Below are 25836 nucleotides of genomic sequence, written 5' to 3' on the forward strand. Positions count from 1 at the left end.
GTTACACAAGGAACCAAAACCAACAGTCACACAGCATAAAGAGTGAGCCAAGGGTTATCACAACAAGTGGGATCAAAATGTAACTGAGCTGCCGTAAGCTGAAGATGCCCCCAAAGCCAACCTCAAAACGATCCTAGCACCCCTGACTAATCAAACCTCACGAAAGTTAGGGCACAAACTGGGATTAGACACCCCACCATGCCTAGCCCTAAATCCTGATGCTTGCCCCACCAAAGCATCCGCCTGGGAGCTATGAGCACAAACGCTTAAAACCAGAAGAACTTGGCGGTGCCCCAAATCCACCTTAGGGAGCCTGTTCTGTAAACGACGACCCACCATAGACCCGAGCCCTCCTTGCCAAGGCAGCCCACACACCCTGCATACCCTGCCACCGGCTCACCCGACGGAGGGCCTCGCTGTGAGCACAACAGCCTACTCCCGCTAGTACAACCAACAGGTCAAGGTATGGCCCATGGGGCGGAGGAAATGGGCTACATCTTCTAGACCAGAATACTCATGGTGTGAGTGAAATCACCCCTGGAAGGTGGATTTAGCAGTAAAGTGAGACAATAAAGCTTGCTTTAAGCTGGCCCTGAGGCACGTACATACCACCTGTCACCCTCCTCACAAGTTACTAACCCTAATAACTAACACCCCTACCAGCTGAAGATGAGGTAAGCCGTAAGAAGGTAAGTGTACCAGAAGGTGTACTTAGCACACCAAGATGTAGCTATAAAAACAAAGCATTCAGCTTACACCTGAAAGATATCTGCCACACGCCAGATCGTCTTGAAAGCCACACTCTAGCCCAACCTACAATGCCAAAAGCTAATCAAAAAAATCACTCCTCTACTCAACTAAAACATTCCCTTACCTTAGTATAGGCGATAGAAGAGACCCGCTGGTGCAACAGAGTCCTGAACTGCAAGAGAAAGACGAAATAACAGTGAAAAACTCCAAGCAACAAATACCAAAGATATAGCCTTGTACCTCTTGCATCATGGTTTAGCAACAACCAGCAAGCACAGCGAACTGAAGCTTGCCTCCAACCCCAAGCGAGCTACTCATAAGCAGCTACCCCCGAGCAAGCTTGTCTCTGTTGCAAAAGAGTGGGGTGACTTGCTAGAGGTGAAAAGCCAACCGAGCTGGGTGATAGCTGGTTGCCTGTGAGATGTATCTAAGTTCACCCTTAGTTCTCCTTCGAGGACACTCGACCCAACCTACACAAAATGAACTAAGAGCAGCTTAAAGGAGGTCCAGCTCCTTTCACAAAGAATGCAACCTCCCCTAGCAGGTAACTCAACCACTGGTGCTGTGGGCCCTCGGCAGCCAGTGCCCTCACCGGCGACACGACCCCCTCATAACACGCACGTGGAGAAGTGCTGTCAAGTGTCTTACCCATCAGCTGGGCATGATCAGAGGACAAAGCCCATCCCCGCCCCCCATGAGCATGGGGTTTGCGTGCCCCTGTACAGCTGTTAGCAGCCATTGCCGCGTTTATTAGGGGAAAGTGGAGGATGTTGCTTACATCTGGCCCACATGCCCACAGGAGAGCGAGCTGGGGTGTGGGTCCCAGCGCAGCACGTTAACCTCAGCACCTCCCTTTCAAATAGCTAATTTGCTGCTCGCTTTTGGTCTTGCCAGAGCTCTTCTTTCCCCTCCAGATTTTCTGCTTTCCCGTTCTTTTCCTCCCACTGAAGTTGTTACTAAATATTATTCCCTACATGTATTCCCTTGTATTTTTCCAAGCTGAATCTCATTTTATTGTTTCCTGCTCATATTTCTTGCTTCTCTGTAGGTCCCTTTGTATTATTTCTCTGTCCTCAGTGGGGTTTGCAACATTTTCCTGCCCAGGATCACTTGCAAATGGACCGAACTTAGGCCTGTACCATCCTTTCTCCCCTTCCCCATCCGCACTGAATGGAGCCAGTTCAACAAGACCCTCCCTGGGGGCTGACAGTGTTCCCTGTCCTGTAGCAGAGCATTTAATCCCTGTGCCAGTATTTCTGTGCAACCTGAATGGTGCTGTAACAGCCTCCCACGCCTTAGCAGCGGGGAGATGCCCACCACACTGGACCACGTGGTGGTTCATGTGGCATCATGTGAGCCAACACCACGGCGTGGTTGCTTTCCACCAGCCAAACACCGTCAGCATTTTCCCACCTGCGGCAAGCCCTAGAGGTGAGGCTGGCATGGGTGATCTCTCGGCTCAGTGCCCTGGGGCGTGCCAGTGCCCACCTCCTGGGCTGGACCTGGCCCTGGGCACAGCTGCCCCTTGGGGAGCTGCTACAGCCCTGGTGCAGGGCTGGTTTCTCCCTCCCCGCTGCAGAAATACCCCTTTTGGTCACAACACTTATCATCTTGTAATTCGCCCACAGAAATGCTGTTGTATTTGCTTGGCTTCATTTGTTCTTTGTATCCGGAGAATCTCAGCACACTGACCCCAGGCTTTTTTCACTTGGCTCATGACCCTGCACTTCTCACCTTCTCCAGCTCCTCCACGCTGGCTTGTCCATGATGTTTTCCCTGGGTTTTGTGTCTCTTCCATCTCCTACCTGCCCCAATGCCAGCCCTATGCCCTGCAGGGAGCCGGGCATCACGGCTGCCAAGCTGGACTTCTCACGGGGGCAGCTGCGCTGGATGGGGGCAGCTGGTTAACAAGGCACAGCTTAATTAGGAGGATATGTGCCCATTCAACGTCAAAGGTGATGCCTTCCTGGTTTTCTAAATACTGAGAGCAAGTAGGCAAACATTTCACTAGGCATGGCCGAAAAGTTGCTAGTTGTTTCAGAGGCTGAGTATCTGCTTACTCCCTGATTTTCATTAGAAGAGGGAAGAAAAGCCTCTCTGGAGTGTAATGGGAATCACAGCTCTCAGATTGCATGTGCCTCCAGCACTGTACTGCTCACTGGCTTTGACAAAAGAAAGTGAATTTACTTTTTCTTAATATTTATTGATTTTGGTGGTTATTTCTGATGAGATGAAACCACACAGGTAACAACCCAGTCACCTTCTGCATGGGCAAGGCCTGGTGGGTATGCACAGCTCTCCACGGACACTGTCTCCATATCTTGTCTGCACTGTCAACAGTATGGCAGGAAATATGAAAGATAACTCACCTTAAACCTTGAAAACAGAATCTTGTCTGCTGTCATAGGCTCTTTTCACCCATTTAGGCTCATAATAGCAAAAAGAAAAACCTCAAATATTCATGAAAGAATAGAAATAACATCCTTTCTTCTCAACGTGATAGCCCCTCACTTTCAGGTAAGCAATCCCTTGTTTGCTGTTATCAGTCCTTCAGAAAACCTCAAACAAAATCAAGGCAAACAATGATACATCAAACTGAAAAACATTAAGTCAAAAGATGAGTTGCCTTGCATGAAGCCTTCACTGTGTTTAATGCTAAAGCAGCTCAGGGCACAGCCCAGGCTGACACGTCTTTGTAGGTTAACTTGAAAACAAAAAAGTAGGAAGGCACCACTTTGGATCCTATCAATGCTATTAAGCTGGGGCGAGTGAACATCACGTCAGATGGCAATGTTAACGCAGTAATAAAATAAAATTACTTACCTATCTCCCTCCCAGGATATTGAGTAACTTCCTTCAGTCAGGCTTGGAATGTACTTTGAAGGCTGGCAAGGACAGTCTGGCAGAGTGCCTGATGCTGCTGGGCACGGAGGCGAGCTTAGCTGGGCCACAAACTTCCCGGAGCTCGATGGGGCTGCGGCCACTCAGACCAGAGCAAGCCTGACCCATTACAGGACACGGCTCCTCCAAGGCGAGGATGAGAGCGTGTTGTGCAGTCTCTGCCATGATTTATTACCTGAATGGTAAATATTACCTTATGCAGCTGCTAATTCTCTCAATATTTGCTTTTTAGAGAAAGAATCCTATTGACTTCACTTACCAGACAGTCTGCACATGACTGTAAATGTCTTGCTACAGGGGAAAAAGTGATTCTCAGGTTTACATCGGTGCAAACCAAAAGCAACTGCTGCAGACCTACTGTCCAGTCAGAATCAGGCTCTCGGTTTAAAAGGTAAAATGCTACCTTTACTATGTACAGGTAAATAAGTAAAGTCATTATACAAGATTTAATTAACATGTACGATACAGGTATGCCGTTCCAGCTCTGATACCAGGTACATCCAAAAGAGCTGACGCTAGGGCCACATTAAATTTTTTTTCCAGACAAAGGCCGGTACTAGCATGCTTGCAGGCAGTTCCTTCCACAACACGGAGAAAGGGAGCGGGGAGATGGACCAGCACGGTTACAAAACCAGTGCACTGTACGAACCCAACCCATCCCACAGCCCCTTTCTTCCAGTCATTTTCTTTCTCCTGAGGGACCAGGAGGTGTATCTGCTGCCTGTACTGGTTACCAGCAAGCACCACCAGCTCCACAGCATCCATCAGGACCAACAAACCAGTCTTGCTTGTTTTACTGTGACAGCTGTGCTGGATGTTTGTGATCAGGCTGTAGGTCAGTGCCAGCCAAGCCATCAGACACAAGGTGATGTGAGAGCCGAGGCTCCCAAGCACTTCAACTGTAGGATTTAAGTGCCAATACAATACGACTTGAAAACTCGTAGCTTCGTCACTCAAGGCCCCACTTCAAGTGACTCAGCAAGCTCAGTGTCCCCTCCTGCTCCAACACGACACCCTCAGGGGCAGCACCTGATACCATGAGAAATGCAGAGGGGAACCAGGACCGCTTCTTCCACCATCACCCCACGGTCCATCAGATCAATCATGGCACAAAATGCAACATGAGCTCCCTCCTACCAAGCTTCCTCATGGCACGTGTCCCATCTGAGTGTGGCCACGGCAGCCAGGTCTGGCCAGCGTGGCTCTCCATTCCCACCTGGGCAGCCCGCTCACCACCTGCCCTTAGAGCTCCCTCCTCAGCATGGACACCCAAGAACCAGCAGTGGCTTTCAGTGATGTTTCAAGCCTCGTTTCTCTGCATCCCCACATTCCTGCCAAGGAGGAAACAAGAGGATACCCACTACTCCTTCCAAGTTTCAGGGGACCTACCTGCTGCACCCCACATGCTGGGGGAGCTGGAAGAGACACAGGGCTGTGCTGGAGGAAGGGCTGTGCTAGGTGGCTGGGTACTGCCGCAGCCCGCGCTCGCAGAAAGGGATTATGTTTCTGAAATCTTCCTGCTTAACATTCCTCAACCAGACCTTTCTCAGTTACACTTTTATTTTTTAATGCTCCCATTTCAGACTTGAGCATTAATCTACGGGTTTAGGGACTTTGATTCTCCTTTGGTCTGGTATGAGGCACCGAAGTCTGCCGGCAACGGACTTAACAGCTGCTCCAGCAAATATTTGGCTCTGGGACATGAGCATGAGACGCTCTCACAGTCTTGCCTGTCAAACTGTTAGAGGGAAAGTCTCTGAGGTGATTAGTCAACTAATGTGTCTAATAAGGGGTTTAAGCAGCAATCCATTATATTTAACAATTCTGAGAATCATTTCCCATTGTGCAAGAAACAACAGTGCAGGCAGCAGTCAGCTACGCATCAAGTTCTCCCACCACCAACTGAACGAAGCTCATTCAAGTTTATCATCAATTTTCCTTTGGCATAATTGATTGCCCAGATGTGCAAGCAGTTTTACATACAGTGAAGTTCCTGCTGCTACACGCTTGCGGGCTAGACTGCTGCTACGGAGGCCCAGGGAAGGAGCAGGCGTTTACCGCAGCACAACAGGGATAAACAAGGTCATCGCTCACTTTTTATTTCTCTGCAAAGGAAAAGCAGGTACTAGGTCTGGCTTCTGGGATAAAAGTGTTTTGAAGTGTGCTTAAGCGATGACTCGTAAAGGGAAAAGGCGAAAGTTGGCCTACACCTCCTTTTTTGTTTCCCAATTTAAAATATCCAGAAGTAATTTGTTGTTTTAGAAAAGTCTCTCTATGCTCTTAAAAGCGGTTCTGTTGGCAATCTATAAAGAAAAAAAAACTTTCATCAAGTTATAGCACCCTAAGGAGGAAAAGTTTTAGCCAGACTATATATAAATATGCATTTAGTTCCTGATAAAATGTTTAATTCCAGCATCTAATAATATTTGCAACAAAAAGATCTCTTTGTTAGAGCTCATACACTTTTACTTTCTGTAGGGCTGTTATAAAGTGTGTTCCCCATGGTTACCAAAAATTGAGTAAGGCCAATCTCTGAAAATTTAACTTCAGCTGTGGCTCAGTATCACTCCTGACTCGGTGCACATGCGATGGTTTTTCTTAGGAAGGATGATGCTGTTGCCTCGAGTTGGCTGTGCCCTGAGCCCAGCTGTAAGACCGAGCTGCTGAGGCTCTCCAGTGTGCCACCCTCCAGCTTCCCGGCAGGTCCAGCATGAAGGACAAGGTGGTTCACAGCTCGCTATGAAAAAATACTCGTTAAATGAAACGAACATATTGTAGCAGAGAGGATCACAGCACATGTCCCCCAGAGCATATGGATGCACAGCTACTGGCGACACGAGAGCCTTTGAGCGGTGCTTCACGCTGTCAGTCTTGCTTGAGGCAAGTGAGCTTGAGAGATGCTTCTCCAGGTGAGGCAACGCAAGTGAGCTCAGCAGCGTCCGCTCAGCACCATCAGCGGAAAGTGGACGTGATATTCCTGATCAGGCAAAAGCAGGAGAGATCCTGGCCCTGCACTCAGGATTGTTTGCAGAAAGACATCTCTCATGGTCTTTGCAACACCTCACATCTCGATGCACCGTCAGACCGCTCACCCCCCGCGAACACAAGCGCCCGCAGGCCCAGGGTTAAAAAAAGCCTCTTTCAAATTTAGCTGCAAGAAGGGAGCAAAGATTTTAGGGCTTAATCTTCCCCTGCTGTGTCTACGTGACTTAACCAGGACAAAAGATTTCCTTCCAAGGTTTATTTTGGTGAAGCCTTGCTGAGATCAGATATACCATTTGTAGAAGAATATCTGTCCATCTAGTTTATATAAAAAAAAATAGTTTCTCCCCATCCCCGAGATGCTATTCAAATATCAGGTCCCTACTGTAAGCTCACCAGCACTGTTCTTATTTTGCCGTACTAGCCTTGCGTTTGGGGCCTTATTTGAGAGCTACTAAAGGAATCTGAGCCTTGTTCTTGGCATTAACAGGCCCTTAAAACACACCCAAAAGGTCATGAAAAAATAAAAACAATCCACCCACCAGCTTTGCAGGCTAAACCTCAAATGCATTTAACATTGAACGCTTGCTACAAAACTAGTGGGGGGGATAAAACAAACAAGCCTTGGTCCACTGGATTGCTTTAATAAAAGGTTTATTGGAAATACTTTTCTGCAGACATACATCAGTCAACAATGCTGTTCAAAGCTACAAATTTTCTAAGTTTTCTGAACCTTCTAAAAATACAAGTAAATGACCTTCATTTGTATTCAGTCTGGGAGGGAAACAAACTCCACTGTAATGCGATGCTGTATTTAAACTACCAGAGGACATTAATAGGACCTGAAAATGGTAACACTTCTACAGGAAAAAACCCACGCACCCCTGCTGCTCTGCTGGGAGCCAATTAAACATCCCCCCACAGCATTACTCCTCTCTGCATACCCAGATTAAAACCTCCCCATCTGAAACAATATTTAAGCGATTTGAGTACAGATATGACAGACAAGCGGGCACATGACTTGGCTCGCTGATGAAAAAGATGCTGTTAAAGATCCTGTCACTGAAGCTGCTGAATACTTGACCTCCCAGCGCAATGGGCTGCACTTCAGGGGCAGGAGGAGGGACAGGGGGAGGTTTTCAAGTCAGACGACTCTTCCAACACACACATGCACACACAGTCCCAGAGGGCTTGGCTGCCTCACTGCTTTATATCTGGAGCCCCCCTTTTTTTTTTTAAAAAAAAAAAAAAAAGGGGGGGGGGTGTTGAGAAGCAACTTTCAGCAACTTTCTAGTCCATGAGCTCTTGACAACAAGAAGAGCAAGTGCTTGCTTCCCTTTCGTGAATGAAAATATCAACCAGCAGGGCAGAGGGGAGCATATGCACTGCCTGCTAAATTCTGTGTTTTCTAAGAAACCGTGCGGATGTTTTGAAATTGATTAATTTATGCCAAGACAACATCTGGAACATCTTCGCAGGGAAGCCACCCAGTAAGGTAGTCAGAATTTAAAACAATCACGTCTTTCTGTTAATGTTGGCTTTTCCCCTTGGCTTCATCACTCCGTAATTACAAGGGTGCTGACCTCCCGGCTACGCAGTGACAGTTTGGCAATGTATTACTTTTCTTCATCATTAAACTCCTGCATGACTGCCCAGAGCTGGACTTGCCCACATAGAATTTGTCATTTACTCACTTCTATTTCTCTGTAGTAGCTACAGAGACACCGAGGGAGAACAATCCCCTCGTGGCAGACTCCAGGAGAACTTGCCTCACCTTTTCCATGCATAAAGGAAGGCTTTAGAGAAACACCAGCACTCAGCTATTTTACCTTCCGACCACACCACAAATAAGCAGGCCAGAAATCCAAATGAAACAACCCCTAGGCTTCACACTCTATCACAAAAAGACCCAGGTCCCCAGATAAACAATGGCCTATGGAACAGGAACCTGCCCAGGAGCAACACCTAAGAAGTCCCATTAACTCTCCCTGAATGATATTCCCCATCAGGACTGAAATAAATTTCGGTGCTCAATTCCTAAGCGTCCGTGAGGCAAACAGCAGCCCATAAACAATTTAGCAATCTGCCATAAGCCAGGAAACAACCTGCCAGTGCCAAAGGACGCTAAGCAGGGGGGCTTCTGGCAGGGACGCGTTCCCTTTCTCCGAGCCCATGACTCAGCTTGACGCCAGAGAAAGCCCAGCTTCAGGAGGTAACGGAGCTCCGCAGGCACACACACAGCTCTCTTCCTCCCTTCCCAGAGCCGCAGGAAGGAAGCAGAGAAGTAAGCTCCATCACAGCTCCTCAGGGAAGCCCGAGGAATCCCTCCCCTCCCTCCCCTCTGACAGCAGCAGCGGTCTTGGCCAAGCTATTTCGTTCCGCAGTTCTTTCACCCCTCCAGACAGCCCATCCAGGAGCACGTTCCTGGCCAGATAAACCCAGCCAAGCTGTCTGAGCTTCCCGCAGGTCACCGGGAAGCCACCACCTTTGGGATTCGCTTGTGTGGCCAAGCGGCACAGGGCACCTTCTGGTTTCTGTTTGCCAGCAAGGCTCAAAGCCTCCATTAATTTTGCTGCTATGCATGGAAAAGGTATGGAAAAAGTTATTCTCCGTACCCATATGGATATATTGTATTGTCATTTAGCGTACCGACCCGTCCTGTGGCCTTACTCCAGACACACAGCTCTGGTCACAAACACTGAAAGGTAGTAGAGGCTTTCTTTGGTGTCTGGAGGATAACGAAGCTTTCAGGTAAGTGGATCTGAACTCTCCCCCCCCTCCTGGAGCTATTCAGGTCTAAGAAGTCAGTGTAAGCAAGATTATAAGACTAGGGAACATGAAATGGGAACAGGGCTGGTTTAACTGTGTAATCAAACTGAGGAGACTTGCCCCAGCCCCATATAGAAAAAAAGCTCTAAAAAACCAAAACAAAACACATTTAATCAAAATGTATGGCTTCACCAATAAAGCACCAAGTCTTTCATGTATGGTACAGAAAGTGGGTAAAAGAGTGTTTCGCTGTTCTAACAGGAGTTGCTTGCAGTCAACCAGAAAGCTCAGCACCAGGAAGAACTAGCTCCGGAAGACAGCACCCGTCTGAATGCGCTAGCTCACGTCCCAAGGCCCGGCCTCAGCAGCACTAGCAGGTCATTTCCAAGGAAGCAGGGCCCGTGCTTCTGAAGGAGCTTGTTTTACCCGTGCTGCTGCTGGCAGAGTCCCACCAGGCATTGTCCATGATAGGAAGACAACCATGCCACCATGCCATGGAACGGGAGCTCCCTGGGGCTGCCTCTCTCAGCATGGCTAGAGATCTGCCCTTCGGAGCAGGATCTGGAACAGAGCTCCTGCACAGAGGGCTTCTGAGGCAGAGTGACATGGCTGCAAACAAGCAACACGCTAAGGAGAAGCGTCGCTGCCTGTTCACTCACTCGCCAAGTGACACAGCTGCTCACACAGGGATCACCAGCGGGATGGGAATGGGCCGTGTACAAGTGCAGTCATCAGGTTCATAACCTGCTGACTCTACATCTCTTCTATACCTCTTTATACCGCCTGCAGTGACTATCAGGAGTTACGGCTAGTAACAATACCTGGATTTGAATTCAAAACTCTCCCCATTTGAAAGGCACTTTGGCTGTGCCTCTAACAGCTGCCTGTGGGGCAGCCTCAGGGCTGTGCCCAGGGGACCTTGCAGGTACAAGGTACGGAAGAGGGTCTTGATCTGCTTAGTGCTCAGCATCCTTGAGGAGCTGTGGAGCTGCAATACAGACAAACTCAGGAAGAGATGAGTACAAGGGTCCTTCCACATAGGACAGAACGAGCCCAGCTGTCTGGAGACTGAGGAACATACATGGTCAGTGCTACATTTCAGAAGGAAACTGCTACCCAGATGCATTGGGGTACAGCACAGACACAGCCAAATTCTCCTCCAACCCATCTCACCGTTTATTGTTAGACTCAAAAAGACACAAAGAGCTCTCCCTGCAAACTGGCCGAAGTTTAAGGCATTCATACTGTGCGATGATCCAAAAATTAAGGTAAAATACCCTCAGTGCCTTAAAACTAGGGAGAAATCTGACAAATCCGAATTGCTTCTCAGCAGCGAACACCCACTCAAGGGCTGCTCTGCTTCAAGCTTCAGCTGTGAGGCAGAACAGCAAAAGTAGAGTCCTCAGAGTATTTAAAAAATGCAATTAAGTCATCATTTATAAAACCAAGGAAGAATGTAAATAGGGTATCACTAGCCTGCACTGATGACTAGAGGCAATGCAAAACAGCAGATTTGGTGAGTTAGCCCCAAAGGACAAAATAAGCCTGCAGGACAGGGACAGCGTGAGGACCATAGGCCTCTCCAGCTCGTGGGGCTGTCCACAGAGGACCAAGTGGCACACCAGGTCCCTGCATTTCACTTATTCTGGTTCACCTGAGCTTTTCCTCTTTATTTATGGACACTGACTGTCTCCCGGCAAACACAATCCAGTATATGCTGTAAAAACAATGTGATCTTGGTAACACGAGACTTCTCCGCAGCATCTATTTGCTGGCTGAGGCAGGGGAAGACACTGCACATTTCTGGTGTGCACTAAGAGCCACGTGGTCTAGTGAAGTGCACATCAGTGAGGCTTGACTGTTATCTTAATTTACAGCCCATATAGTTCACGTTAACTCCACACACGCTCTTAGATACGTTAGCTGCTTAGTCTGACTCAGATACTTGTATTGGTTATTCGCCATTTCTCCTTGACAAGTTATTACTGACTTCCATTGCTAGCTCCCTACAGCAAGACCTGAAGCCCTGTTAAAGAAAAGAAAATGTCGGCAGACTTCTCAGCAGTGCTCACCTCGGGCTCCAGCTCACCAGCTTTAATTTGCTACTAGGCAATTGTTAAAGGAACAGCTTCTATGCAAAGCAGCAATTATGGCATTACAAAAAGAAGCAACCAGATCCAGGTTTAATTCAGGAAAATCACCACTTCCTTCTGAATATCCAACCCCCCACCCACCCTCACTTTGGTCAGTGCAGAGAGCTGCCCAAGAACCACTTTTCTGCCCAGCGCTAGGCAGTTAAGTCTGGATAATCAAGCAGAAATCTCCCATTCTTTCTGCTCCAATACCCTGTCTAGTTGATAACACTTTCACATAGCGCTTTCAAAGGCTGCTGTTACTGCTACATGCATTTGCGTTAATGAACAAAGAATTCTGTTGATGCAGAGCAGCTGCCATTCTCCTTTTGCTAACACACCACTGGAATACACCTCATCATTGCTCACCAAGACAAGCAACTCCAACAGTCAGGCTACAGCATATTACAATACATTAATTCCTGTAATGACTCCAAAGAACAAGAAGAATGCCAGGTCTTGACCTGGGTGGGCTCTACAGGATTAACTCTGCTAGAGATTAAGGCCTTACAGTGATGATAAAGTCTGACCCACTAGCCCCCAGTGTCACATACTGTATAGCCCTGTGACAAACCCCATGTGTAATTCCCATTGAGCTGACAACCAACACACATACCTCGATCTAAGCCACCATTCACTCTAGGGAGGGTTTGTGTTTGTGACACACACTGACCTCAATTTACAGAGAGGTCAAAATGATACAGCCCATAGTCTGCACTAATAAAATAAATTACATTAGATGACAGCTGCTCCTCCCCAGCATCTCTCATTATGTTTTGTAAAATTTTGTTGCGCTAAGTTAAGAACAGGAAAGACTCCGGGATTGTTTCTATTCTCCGCTCAACACATTTACTTGCCCTTCTTCATTATCCAGAGGTTTTAAAAAGTTTTGTTCTGTATCCTCATGAAAAGCCTCCAAATTGTTTACATACCAACGTTTAGTGTGTGGCTTAGAGTACAAAGACTAAGCTGATCTCACTTTGTCTCAGTGGGAAGTTAATTTTCCTTGTGTTGTTACAAAAGGAAGGAACGGTTAGCAGTTTTGAGGACAGGCTTACACCACACATTTCCTAAACAGATTTTGTTTCTAAATAAAAGAAAGTGTTTAACAGGTTCGATCAGCATTAAGATTTAAAAGCTCCTGGGATCAGGTTTACCCTCCCCTCATTTATTCTCTGCACTAGTATTTGTGCCTTTAAACAAAATTTGTCTCCCAGAAAACACATACACCCACACTTGGCCCCTTGACATTCATGCCTATGGCAAAATTATTTGCATGTTTCGCTTATTGCATAATTGTCTCATTAGCGCTGCAGAAAGAAGGTGATGACTTCTCCCTCTGTGCCATCAGCCTAATCCAAGAGCAATCCTGCCTGGTGCTGCAGGAGCAAAATTTGGTTTTTAACACGGAAGGGGACTGAGCCTCTGAGGTGGCGTTGGGAATTGAACTGTAACACTTGAGTGCTGGCATTTACTTGCAACCCTTAAGGAAGATTAAGCCGGTGGGCCAGGCTGGCATTTTTCTTTTCCTTGATGAACATAAATATTCGTATTGAAATTGCTTTCAGATACCTTTAAATCTATAAAAAGTTCTGGATGATGGTCAATAGGGCAAAAAACAATGCCAACTTTCTAAATGCACAGATGTAGTATATACATTAACTACGAAACCTGGCTGAAACACAGCAGTATTTACTGTATATGATTCAGAAACATGGCTTGGTGACTAAAATTAATAGAACTTGTCTGGAGGACAGCGTAAGCTTTCTAAGAGCTCTTTCAGCTTTAACTTATGCCCCAGTTTTTGTTTTTTTTTCAAAATTCCAATCTATGCAAAAGCACGTCTGTCCCACTGGCACAGTGAGACCGTGGAGCCAGCATTCCTTCCAGGGCTCACAGGTACGAGTGTGTTGGGAAGCCTGGTGATGGATCAGATCTAGAAGAGGGACTGGTTTGACTGAACAAACAAACGGCAGGTCTTCTCTTCACAATGACCAGCTCTGTCTGTGTACATGTGGGTGCACGCATGTGTGTAAACCCTTCCTGACTTCCCTTTGCAAACCTGTCCTACTGGCCAGGGGAATGCTTCTTTAGGGTTACAGTATCAGCCTCCTGTGTGGATGCACATCTTCTTTCTCAACATCTGGCAAAAGCTTGCACCCTTTAAGTTCTCACTGTTTTGTTCTGTTCTTAAAGTGGGAATGGGATCATGGGATCAGGCTGTGTTTGAAGTGCACATCCAAATGCATCATGAAGAGTTACCAGGAGGCACCTATTTGAGTTCATCTTTGTGCACAATGCCATGTACTCAAGACAGCTGCCCTGCTGAGCTCTCTGCCTTCCACATCCTGGCTTTGTAAGCTATTTTATTGGGTTTTAGAAAGCTAAGATAGAGCATTAATAAGTCCTATAAGAGGGCAAGAAACATTCCAAGTAATTCATCGCTATCTTCTGTTACTCTGTCATAGAAAGGCAAATAAGCATTTTTAGCTACAGTGTTGCAATCAAAAATGTTATGCCGAATTGTCTGTTAAAAATTTCCGCCAAATTAGTAAACAGTGAATATTAGGGGGAGTAAGGTCTGCATGCAGCCGTGTGCACTTGGTCTGCGTGTAACAAAACAGGAAATCTCAGCATCCCGTTCCAATTAAGCAAAGGCCGATTTCTCATGGAACATAAATTTTTTACTTCTCTCCCAGAACAACCTTATGCTGATGTTTTAAATAGTGGTAAAACATTGTTTCTAATTTCACACCTCACATAGCACAGTCAAAGGCTTCATAACAACATAAACAAAACTTTAGGCAAAGCTTTGCAACTGAATTCAAACAATGATGTTCCCCCCACAATACGTACTCAAGGTTTGCAGGGAGAATACAGAAACTTGTTGGCTAAGGCCACAGAAATGAGTTCTCTGGTGTTTTGGCTGCTGCTGCCAACCCTAGTCAAGAATGTGTTAACAGTGGATGCATTGATCCAAATCCCATTATTCCCACCACCCATCGAGTAAAGAACCATTTATTCTATTTCTGCTCTCCTTTTGGTTGTATCGTAGGATCGAACAACTTGCGACTGGGAAACAACACCGTGTTCTTCTTGAGAAAATGCATACCCATCTGAAAAAGCAAAGGAAGAAGAAAAAAAAAAATAAATCAATCACTGGAGTCCAGCTCAAGGGCATAGCCCATTTTTCAGACATTTAGTTTTAGACATCACTAAAAAGTTACATGACAGACCGCAACGATCTTCATGTCTGTGCTACGCTTCTGACATTTACAGCTGTGCACTACGTTGCCCAGGTGGCACAGAAAGGATGCCCGCTGCCCGCTCTGTCTGCTGCTCCCCTCCCCAGGCCAGTGTCGGGTTCAGAGTCAACATATCCCTCCAGGTTCATCTGATTAATAAACTACAGATTTGGACACCATGCGTACCCCATAGCGGCACAGCTTCTTGAAAGACTTAGCATACAGGTAGAGATTTGCTTTTTGGCTCGACTCCTCTATAGTCTGCTTGATATCAGCAGTTTCCCTGGAGGAACATGGAAATGTCTAGACCACAACTGGATCTGAGTCACACCTTCCTCTTAACTCCATTCAGGAATTTTTTTTCTACAAGTTTCCAGGTGGCATCTGACAAATCACACAGAGAAACTCTAGATTCTCTTGGCCGGTCACCCGTATTTTGAATAAAGCAGAATTTAACATGTTCTGGAGATCTTGATTTTGCTCAAGTTAATTCTGCTAGCTAGCACGATCCTTACGTCTCCCTAAAAATTACTCTCATGAAATTAGCCAGGTGTCTGATTTCTTTTAAAGTCTTGTGGACAAGGAAAGTGACATTTCTGACAATCTGCAAAACACTGCATTACTATAAAAGTCGCAAAAGCTAATAGGTCACCACAGTGAAACACCAAACAATATCTAAAGCAGACATAACCCTACAGAAAATTCTGAACAGAAAACTATAGCAAGGGACAACAGACTTTGTGACACCAAGGAAAGGTGATTTTCAGGTGTAAAAGGGTAACCAGAAAGGAGAAGGGCTAAGATTAGCATAGTTACAAAACCGGAAAAATGGGAAAGGCACAGGCTATACGGAACCACACAGTGCTGTGTAGTAGGAAAGCAGGCAAGAGTTCACGGATGTGAACGCTGCCTGGGAAAACCCCAAAATTATACCATGGCTAACTCTCCATGGGCAACTCTCCATCTCCCTCGAGCAGCTCTGGAAGCAGGAGCTTGTGAATTCTGAACTCCTGCCCCAGATTCGCTCCTGGCCAACAGACACAGCATCAGACAAGGACAGATGTCCCAATTACTACCCAGAGACCTAGCAAGTGTCTTTCAGGGGTCATCCCTTAACAGGCTCAAGGCATACTCTCCCCCCTCCAGCCCCTGATCAGGTACCGAGGCCAGGTAAGGCTGGAGCACAGCACAAGGGACCCTGTGACAGAAAGGCACACGGGGTTGAACACACTCTTAAGGCAGAAGGGATGTGAGGCCCCTCAGCAGCTTGGCGTAGGCTGAACTTGCTCCCCATGGGCCTGAATGCAACTCTGAAGAAGGTCACTGATGCTGGTAGCCAGGAGAAGCCCAGAGATGAATTGTATCCCCCGAGTAAGGACCGTTAAACCTTCACCTTGACAACCAAGCTGGGTCCATGTGAGCCAAGCACAGATGCCCAAGCACTCCTACATCTTTTCCTCAAGCTGATGCCTGCACAGGGAGGGAGATCACCAATTCCTACATAGCTGTAAGCTGCCTGGAAGAGACTTCTGCAACACCAGGGATGACCACTGTTCAGTTAATGTGGAGAGTCTCCTCTCTCACAGAATGCAGGTACACGTCACTTCTGAAACCACAGGGGCTTTGTTGCAGATGTGAGCTTAAGGCAGAACACACGCTGCCTTAGCAGGAGAGCACACTATCAGCAGGTTAGCTGACCTGAATCACAAGCATGGTAGGAAATCTTTTCACCGGCAAACGGAGTAGCTTCAAACAGAAATACGTCATCCGGAACTAACTCCAGTCACATCTTCCTCTTGGAGGGATTGCAGGACAGTATGAGATTTTATTATGTGACCAACCATCCCACCATCCCATTTTATTTTCCTTTAGCAATTCCATGCCAATATACATACAGCTACAGAGGTGCAGGTTATTTTTTCCTGCCTCCAGCTGAAGGTTCACAGAATACATTCACAAAATGCAAACACACAGTCTTTTGGCAAAAAGTATGTGCGTGCTAGATAATTGCAAATGAAATATGCTTTACAAAAGAGGCTTTCATTTAAGAAAAGGGTAGATTCACACTTAAATACCTCCAGTGGGTTTGTTCCTTGCTAAGGGCCAGCACGCCGTTAGCTTTTTTGGCTAAATTCTCAATGGAGAGTCAACTTGGCCAAAGACCGCAAGCTTAAGCCCTAAACGACTGAAGCCGATGCCCCGTGACCTGGTCCGCATCAAGACTGCTTTGCTGTGTTTACCTACCCGGTAAGATCGGTAAGATCATCCAGCGCAGTGGATTCTTCAACTGTCCTAACTACTGCAAACGCAGCACTGACCCCACACGGGCGTGTGGAGCCCGTCAGCCCCAGTGACCTGCTTGTTCCCAGTGCCAGCACAGGCCAATGAACAGCCAGGCAGCCCAAGCACTTTGAGAAGCCGATGCAAAATGCAACCAAAGAAATACGTTCACCACTCTCACACCAGTAGAAAACACGTTAACATGGCAACAACTGTCAGGCTAAGATCATAAATGGTTAAGAATACCATACACATAAGGGTATCTATACATCCTTATGTTCTCGATCCATCCTGAAATATCAGCAATGAGGGTTTGGCCATGTACATCATGGGAAAGGCTGCGACCCCACACTTGCACACTGCCCTACTTAATTGAAGCTCAACATTTGGTAGTTTATGTAAAACTTTCCCTGTTGATCTCTATACAGGAAGATGAGTTCATATTACATTTTTTTTATTCACATTACAATTAAATTCAAGCTGTTCAGGCAGCTGACCGTGCCTTGCGGAATCAGACCGCTGCAAATGCTTCGAGTCCCATCCACACTCCCCAAGCAGCTCTACATTTTCACTATTTTCAGACCCCATCCAAAAACAATGAAAGTTTCCATCTGCCAGTTACTAGGGAACTTTTCGGAAGTTTGAACTTTTTCCCCCAACTCCAGCTTTCAAACCACACCTATGAGCCTGCTGTGGGAACAAGGCCCTCATTGTTCGGCTCTCCTGCGGCAGCCCACAGAAGAAGCACGTTTCTTTGGGGCTTTCTGGGCACAACCCCACTCATGGCTGCCACAGAAGGAAGGACCTTTGTCCTTGGAGACTTCCCATTAATGGAGGAAAGGCACACTTCTCAATATCTGTCAGTGGGCTCCCTGGTTAACAGGAGATTCTTATTCTCATCAAATCTAAGGTTTCACTCGTACCAGATATTATCAGGCAACCTACTGAATTTTAAAAGCATCCTGTTGGTTTTTTTTTTTAAAGCTTTGCTATTCTATTAGTAGATCAGAATCTAGTCTTCTGTTAGGTTTCTAAATTAACACACTTTTTCTGTTCACTGCAATGACTATTCTGGTCTGTCCAATGCTGAATTAGAGAAGATGTCTCCATGCCTGTCTCTTGAACACAGACAGTAACACTGTGCAAGCTCAGCAGCCCACTCACATGCAACAGCTTCCAAAACCAGAAAGGGTCCCGAATGCTCCTTTTATTCCAGAAAATCTGCTCATGGAAGGACCGCATACAGTTTTAGTCACTTGAGGGATTTATTTTAGAGACCTCCTACTCCTTGCATACCTCTGTTACAGCTGAACTGTCTGTCCCAGGTTTTGTTTAACCCAACTAGCAAGGTGGCAGCTCTTACCGGAAGCCTGTCAGAAACCTTGCCTCCTGCAGTACTTCACTATTTCATACATGCAGTGTTATTACGGCTTAGTGTAGTCCAAAGTATAAAATGCATTTTACCATCATGTTGTTCACCTTTGCAGAAAGATGCCCAGATTCAAATCCACTAAAATTAAGCTTTAGGGTTTGGGGGGGATGGGAGAGTTGTGGGGTGGTTTGGGTTTTTTTTTGGGAAAAAAAAATATCTCTTTTTAGAAATGTTGCTTCTTAGATACCAAAAATCTCTCTGACTTAAAAATCAAAGTTAGGGCATCACTTGGCCAACCAGATTCTCTCTCAGGCCAAACATCTGGTTCTGCACAGCTTTGCAGAAGATTTGATATGATGTCGCAGTTCATATTTACCAATTAAACAGTAAATATTAACTCAGCTTTGACTTCTCCAGCAACCCTCTTCCACTTATCCTGGGAAAGTGAGAGCTGCTTTAAATCTTTAACATTTTGATTAATCCTTACAGAAATAATTCATTTCTCTGGTGATAAACTATGCCTGTGTTTTCTAAAGGACCCACGAGGAATTCCTGACAAATGGTCCCATCTCTTTTGTCCCAGATACTAACCTACTCATATTTGCATGTAGAAAACGGAGCCAGATGCCACAGCGTCAATTCTAAACTAATTATTCCTTTTCCTTAAGTTGATTTTAAAAGATTGCAACACAAAAAATACAGAATGTATACTGTATTTCAAACACAGGCAAGATAAGAGGAAAGAGTTTAAAAAGCATCTCCTGTAACTACCCTGTTGTTTTTCAAATCAAAATGCATCAGCAGAAAAGTGAAAGGAAGAAGGTGTCTGCTAGTGGAGAATAAATGGTGGGATTAGAGCCCTCAGCATGAACACGTTATTATTATTTATCATTTCCCAGCCCCCATACTGTGAAACAAACCTCAGATGACAGGTGCTTTTTCTCAATTGATTAATAAGGTGCACACCATACACTCTGTGTTCAGATTTACTCTGTGCAATCACCATGTTCTGTCAATGGAAGAGGGATTTTCTTTGCTAGCATAGGAAATCTGGGCCAAGTGCAGTAATCCTCATTCAGGCATGCCTCTCCACATTTCAGAGGGAGTTTTGCCAGAGCAGTGCTTAATGAGAGTGGGATTCAGCTCTATTTTTAAGAGCATGCTGAGACAAATGACAACTAAACACTGTCAGGAGGTATTCTGAATTACAGGAGGGAAACTGCACTAGAGGGACGTTATGGGACTTTCCTTACAGACAGGCCTGAGGGTGCCTGAGCAAGTGGGGAGCATCATCCTTCTCATCTTACTGCTGAGGCTCTGGGGCACAGGTGACACAGGCCAGTCATGCAGGAGGAAAAGAAAGGTCAACAACCATCTTTTCTATCTACAGAGCTTGTCTAAAGGAGATGCTACTGTGGCAGGAAAAAAAAAAAAGACACACATGAACTTGGATGGAAACCTGGAGAAAGCTCACCTGGAGAAAACCTCATTGCCAGCAAACCCTCTGAGAGGGAGAGCTTTTGGGAGTCATTATTGCTCCTCCCTCGAGTGCGAGCCCCACAGCACACTAAAGGGAAGGGTCCAAAGACACCTCTGAGAGCAGCCTGGTGGCATTTCCTGCTTACTCTTAAGAGGCTTCAAAAAGCAGATGGCAACAGGCAAATTCAGATCTCACTGGGCACCTTCACCAGGAGCTACATCAAACCCAGAGGCCATCATCATCACTGCTGCCTACAAGATTACACTGAAATAGTTTTATGTTAGCACATGGGCTTGACAACCATCTACAACTCTTCCACTTAAGTCTCAAGACATTACCACCCAACCTTTTTTTTCCCACCACCCACCACGAAGTTTTCAGAAAGCTTCCCAGAAGTTGTACTGGTAGGAAGGAACGACATGATCTCTGACAGTACAGCGAGTAGATAGATTCCTTTCATGTTTTTGACAGCTCTGTATGATTCAGGAACACAAAAACAAAGCCAGAGCAAGAAAAACCAGCCATGAAGGTCTTACACACTTTTAACACCGAGCCAGTTTCATTTAAGAAATGAACCCTGGCTGGCCCTCCAGTATGGCACTGGCTGTGTGGCTCTGCCACCAACCCTGGGGACTGGATCCACCAGAGCCTGGTGCTTCACGGGAGCACCCCAGCCATGCATCCTGCCTGACGGACTTGTGCTGTGCCAATGCTTTTGGAGGCAGGCTGGCTCCATCAGAGAACTAAGGAAACACAATTTCTTAAGCTTCTGCCTTTCATATGGGGCTATTCAGACCTACCTTGGTTGTCTTTTTCCTCCCACCACAGACCACTAGTAGTAGCCCGACACCCCACTATGAAATTTTCCTCCTTTCCATGTGATTGGAAACAAAGCTATTTAGGCATTGTTTATCCTCCAAAAAAATGGAAACAGTTGTTGTCAAAAATAAACTGACTCTCAAAAGTGTACTGCATCTTTATAATCTGTGCTAGGAAATTTTTCTTTCTTGTTGGGACTCATTTGGTTAAGCTTTTGTCAGCTCTAACTGAAAAAACTGTTTTCCTGCTTTATATGCAAGTGTCAGATTCTGAATTGAAGTCACACCAGCAGTTTTTGGAAGAAGTGGCCTTCACAGGCTGGGAACTTGGAGCCCTGATGGAAACATACAAACAGTTCAAGATTTCAAACACAGCGCTTGCAGCGTGATTTAAGGTCTTGGCCCAGCACATCAAGGCTACTGCCCTATTCATCAACTCTTTGCTTTGAAGACTTCTAGCATTTAGTAAACAGTTGTAGACTTTAGGGTTGTGAAAACCACGCATATGTTCCCTAGATTTCACATGGCTTTGTGCATATAGCAGCTATGCAATATTGGAAAATAACACTTGACAAGAGATGACAAGTTTTAAGAGTCATGGATATGCCATAAAAAGCGTTTTTCAATCCTAACAGCTTCACAATCAAAATTTATGTTCATGTCTTGACTCATTTAGCACTTAATCATTTGCATTTATAGGGAAGCTGGCTATGCACATTAGGGCTTATTTTGATCTCATTTTTCTTTCTCAATCACTATTCACCTATTAACAACGTGATGATGTGTTTTATCAGACTAAAAGCATATATGAAGTCTGACTAGTTACCACTGGTGTATCTCCTTTCTGCACTGTGGTAAGTCTCCACAGCAGACTACTGTGACAGCAATTTTTTAACGCATTTTATGGATTTCTTCTGCCAATCATTGCCTTTGGAATCTCCTCAAAGAGCATGTTCGCATGCCCAAAGCCGTGCTGCCACCAGCATCCCTGGCTCCTTGATACAAAGGATTATGTCCTGGCAGGAGCACATGGTCCACGGAGCTGCTCTGGGCACTGGCCTCTTTTCCCAGGAGCAATGGGATTGATCGCTAAAGGCCCCACATCTATCACTTGACAGTGATGGCCTTGCAACAGCTCTGTGAAGGATGAAGACTAGCAGATCCGTCACTGTCCCACTCCTAGTTAAATTCCCCATGGAAAATAGGAATGCCTCAGGCATTTGGGTTCTCAAATCCCAGTCCTGCTTCCGTGGCCCAAACCACAACAGCTCTGCTACAGAAGATGACACAGCCAGCAATGAGATTTGACTTCCCTGGGATTCCTAAACACTCAGGTATCACTTCTCTCTGCAACAGCAACACAAACCCCAAATCCTGAGTGCCTGTCCCTTGCCCTGTGTGCAGCAATACTGCATGCTGGGGGGCTATTTTCTTTAGCAAAATGAGCATATTTTGACTACCAGTTTAAACACAAGAGAGACTGCATTTTACCACTAGAAAGGGTTGACTGGAGTCCCTAGTCCCTTGAGACAGCAAGGTCCTTCAGTGTATCTGGCCTACAGAGCTTCCACAACATAAAAAATAATCTAACATTGACAAAAGACATCAGGTCCAGCAGATAAAGGCTTATCACATGTTCCTCTAGGAAGATGAATAAATGGAAAACCTCTGCATCAACAAGAAATGCAATTTATTCCAAATAGCAGCAGTAGTGAGGTGTGATGTTGCTCTTCTTCTCCCAGCAGAGGACAAAGAGGGAGAGGAGAGAAGCAGCTCTGCATGCCATGGCTTTCCTCATCAGAAACACACAAAACCCCTAAGTGGCATCCCTGAAACATCACTGTTATCAGCTAACTGCAGGTAATATAACTTTTCATAAAGAAACTGTTTCTATTTAAGCCAGGCTCTATCACAACATTTATTTTATCCTGCAATGTTTTTGATTTTACAGTATTCTTGAGACTATCAGGATTTTACATTTAGAGAAACTGCATATAGGGATTTTGTCATTTAGACCTGTTGATTGGATCCTAGGGAATTATCCACATTTGAGCTCCACTTGCCTAGGGCCAAATACACTAATTCCACTTCCAAATTTATGTGTCTTGCTTGGCAGCTCAGCCTCTACACTAGATTATCTCTACCTACAATTTAATTAAAAAATAATCACCCTTTGCTTCACTCATCTGGGACTGACTGCTGTGAAACCCACATGCGTACGTGATCCACTACTTACGTGATACACTTTGCTGGACAGAATGAGCACGGAAAAGGCTCGGAGGAGTTTTCCTGCCAAGCCTTTTTAACAAATGATCACGTTCGTTCACGCTGAGGGAGAGAAAAAAAAAACAAAACCCAACAGTGAGTAACCAGATAACTTCAAGGTAAAAGTCAATTGTATTTAAAATACTTGGCAGCTGTGACTTCGTCAGTATTTAAGATGGTTGTAGCATGAATAAGTTTTCTCTTTCTTTATCAAGAGAACTCTCTAATAATGGAAACTCCTCCTTTCTAAGGCCACTTTGTGTAAGTCTACTTTTTGTTAATCCATCTCTAATATTAACCTCATGACTTCTGAATGGCCAATGCCTAGAAATTACTACAAACCATATCAGAAGCCTGATTTCAAGTGATACAGAACATTAAAAAGGAGATTTCTCTGTAGTACTATGTACATGAATCATGGCACCCACAAACTGCCTTAGAGAGAAGGAGCAAAGCGTTGTGGCTTAGCACATGGTAAAAGGCTTTATCACACCTGCAAAACGGCCGGGAGCAACTGAAGGTGGGACCCATAGTTAATTCTGTCTTTTAGAGAACACCCTTATTTTCACCTCCCGTACTGGAAAGAAAACCTTCTATCCAGGTTTTGATTAAAAACTCCTTTGGTTTACACAGTTCCTGTCAAAGGCCTCAAAATTATCACTGAACTTACAGGAAGTGAAAATACAACCTTAAGGGGAAAAATACAGTATGCTTACAATAGATTAAACATACGTACACAAATCATTACAAACATTCTCTGCTGATTTTTATTAAAAACACAACTCATTTCATCAAGAACTTTATGGTCAGAATTAACAAATGATGGCTAAGATCCTGGCCTTTCAAAGCACATAATTACATATACAAGTCCCACTAAGTTCAATGGGGTTTAAAAATAATGTAGGTGTCCAAATCTCACTGCACTGGAGCCTCAAATAACTTATACATCAGATTATTTTGAAAAATACAGTGAAGTCTATTTTAGTTCAAAGTTCCTCTGTGATAGGGTTGATTTTTACCATTTCACCCTCATTCCTAACACTGAGATGAAGCCAGGGCACAGGACAGATCTGTTTGCTAGTGCAGCTCCTTGCAGTGTCTTTACCCGATTTGTACTACATCTACACTGTGTTTCCATTTTCACAGTCTGTTTGTTCCTTCCCATCTTTATTCACCAGCAGTAATTCCACTGGTTACGCTGCAAACATGGATACACATCTGAATGCCAACATTGATATCTTTTTTGGATTAGATTACAAATTCACATACATTTGGTATATGGAATGGAAATCCCAGCAAGCACAGCTGCTGCTGTCAACAAGCTTACAACAGCTTCAAACAAACAACTCCCTTTCACTGAAGCAGTTTGCCAACTTCAAACAAGAAAGTAACCAAAGACTCTCTGAGATACCTATAATGTGTAATCCAGCCATGCAGGCTTGTATTACACTTAATAGTCCATTAGGGTAATATCCAGACTCAGTCCTCTGTGTAGTGCATAATGAGCTGTCCACAAAAGAAAGGGAGGAATCTTCCTCTTTTTCCTATGGTCTCTAAGCTCAGAACTAAAACCCTGTACGGCCTATGGATCCCTCCTCAAAAACTTGACAAACCGTCAGCATTTTCAGACACTTGGTCTCTTTCCCTTCTTCCCTTGGCACCACAGAATCACACCTGCAACAGATACACCAGGTTGCTTTCCTTGCCTGCAGTCATTGAATGAGTATTCCCTCCATATGAAACAGAAGTTGATAACAGATTTGGAAGCAAAACTATAGGTACCAATTGGGAGTGAGAGCGTCAAACAACCTTTAAGAGCTCTCGATTCATGAGATCTGCATGCATTAAAAGAAGAAAGGATCACAGGTTTCCACTAAAACCAGGGTTACAGCATGGAGGCTTCTAAAAACCTTCAAAGATCCAACTAGTTAAAAAACCGAAGACCAGCTGACTGTAAGAAAATCAAGTACATACACAAAGAAATCTCTAACTGCTCAAAACAGGCAGCATAACGGAAAGCATGTACTACGAAGAATCACCAGGTAAGGGTATGGCAGGAACAAAGCAAGAGATGACATTTCTCTAACCTTTAACAGGCTTACAAAGTTGTCAGCCTGCAGAATCAAGCATTGCCAGTGCATGTGCAAACTATCAATGCTGCACTGTGCAACCTCCCCCAGACCACGGAGGACTGCTAGGTAACTTGTAAGTCCACTGACCAGTAAGTGCAGTGAAACACTGAATCTACCGCTGTCCTGTGAATGACAGAAGTGGAAGACTTGTTCATCTTCTGCAGGTGAAGAACATAAATGTAGAGTCTTTCCCATCTCAGCAGGAGAACTGGAGGGTGGTTTTGGATAGACAGCTTAAAAAGGAATCTTAATCTGATCAAAAAATATTTGTTCTAAGCAACATCTGCTGTAAAATTCTTACACTAATAAAGGAATTAACCGCGTGTCATGGTTTAACTCTGGCCGCCAACCAAGCACCACAGCAGCAAAAGGCATGAGGACCAAATTCTTCATCTGCCTATCTACCACACCGCAACAGAAGTGCAGGATGGCATCTGCTACAGGCCAATAATGGTGAGCTCCTCGGGCTTCTACATGTAACGTGTGGAGGAAAGTGCTGTCAAGGGACTTCCAAACAGAAGTGATGCATTGCAGCTCCAAGGAAACCAAAGCTAGACTATCTTTGATATCACTAATTATAATCAGCTATTTCAAAACTGAAGTCACACCTGACTTTCTTATTTGGGTAATTGTATTAGATCGTACCTGTGCAGAAAAAGAAAAACTCACAGAAGAATTAGATCATTTGTGGTTTAAGTGAAAGGGATGAC

At 45.2% G+C, this 25836-nt stretch overlaps 1 protein-coding gene across 5 annotated transcripts in view; it reads right to left on the reverse strand.

Moving 5' to 3' along the window:
* Positions 1 to 7270: 7270 nt before the first annotated feature.
* Positions 7271 to 25836, reverse strand: part of ATP8A2 (ATPase phospholipid transporting 8A2) — a 350007-nt gene continuing 331441 nt past the window's right edge. For 4 of the 5 annotated variants that reach the window (XM_037377817.1, XM_037377818.1, XM_037377819.1 and 1 more), the window contains 2 exons: positions 22966 to 23057; positions 7271 to 14650 (listed from right to left, as the gene is read on the reverse strand). In XM_037377817.1, the coding sequence (XP_037233714.1) occupies positions 14553 to 14650; positions 22966 to 23057 (190 nt within the window). In that variant the 3' untranslated portion in view covers positions 7271 to 14552. The remainder of the gene's footprint in view (positions 14651 to 22965; positions 23058 to 25836) is intronic. The other variant, XR_005102732.1, reaches the window with a different exon arrangement.

Source organism: Falco rusticolus, chromosome 2 (assembly GCF_015220075.1).
Source record: "Falco rusticolus isolate bFalRus1 chromosome 2, bFalRus1.pri, whole genome shotgun sequence".
Lineage (NCBI taxonomy): Eukaryota > Metazoa > Chordata > Aves > Falconiformes > Falconidae > Falco > Falco rusticolus.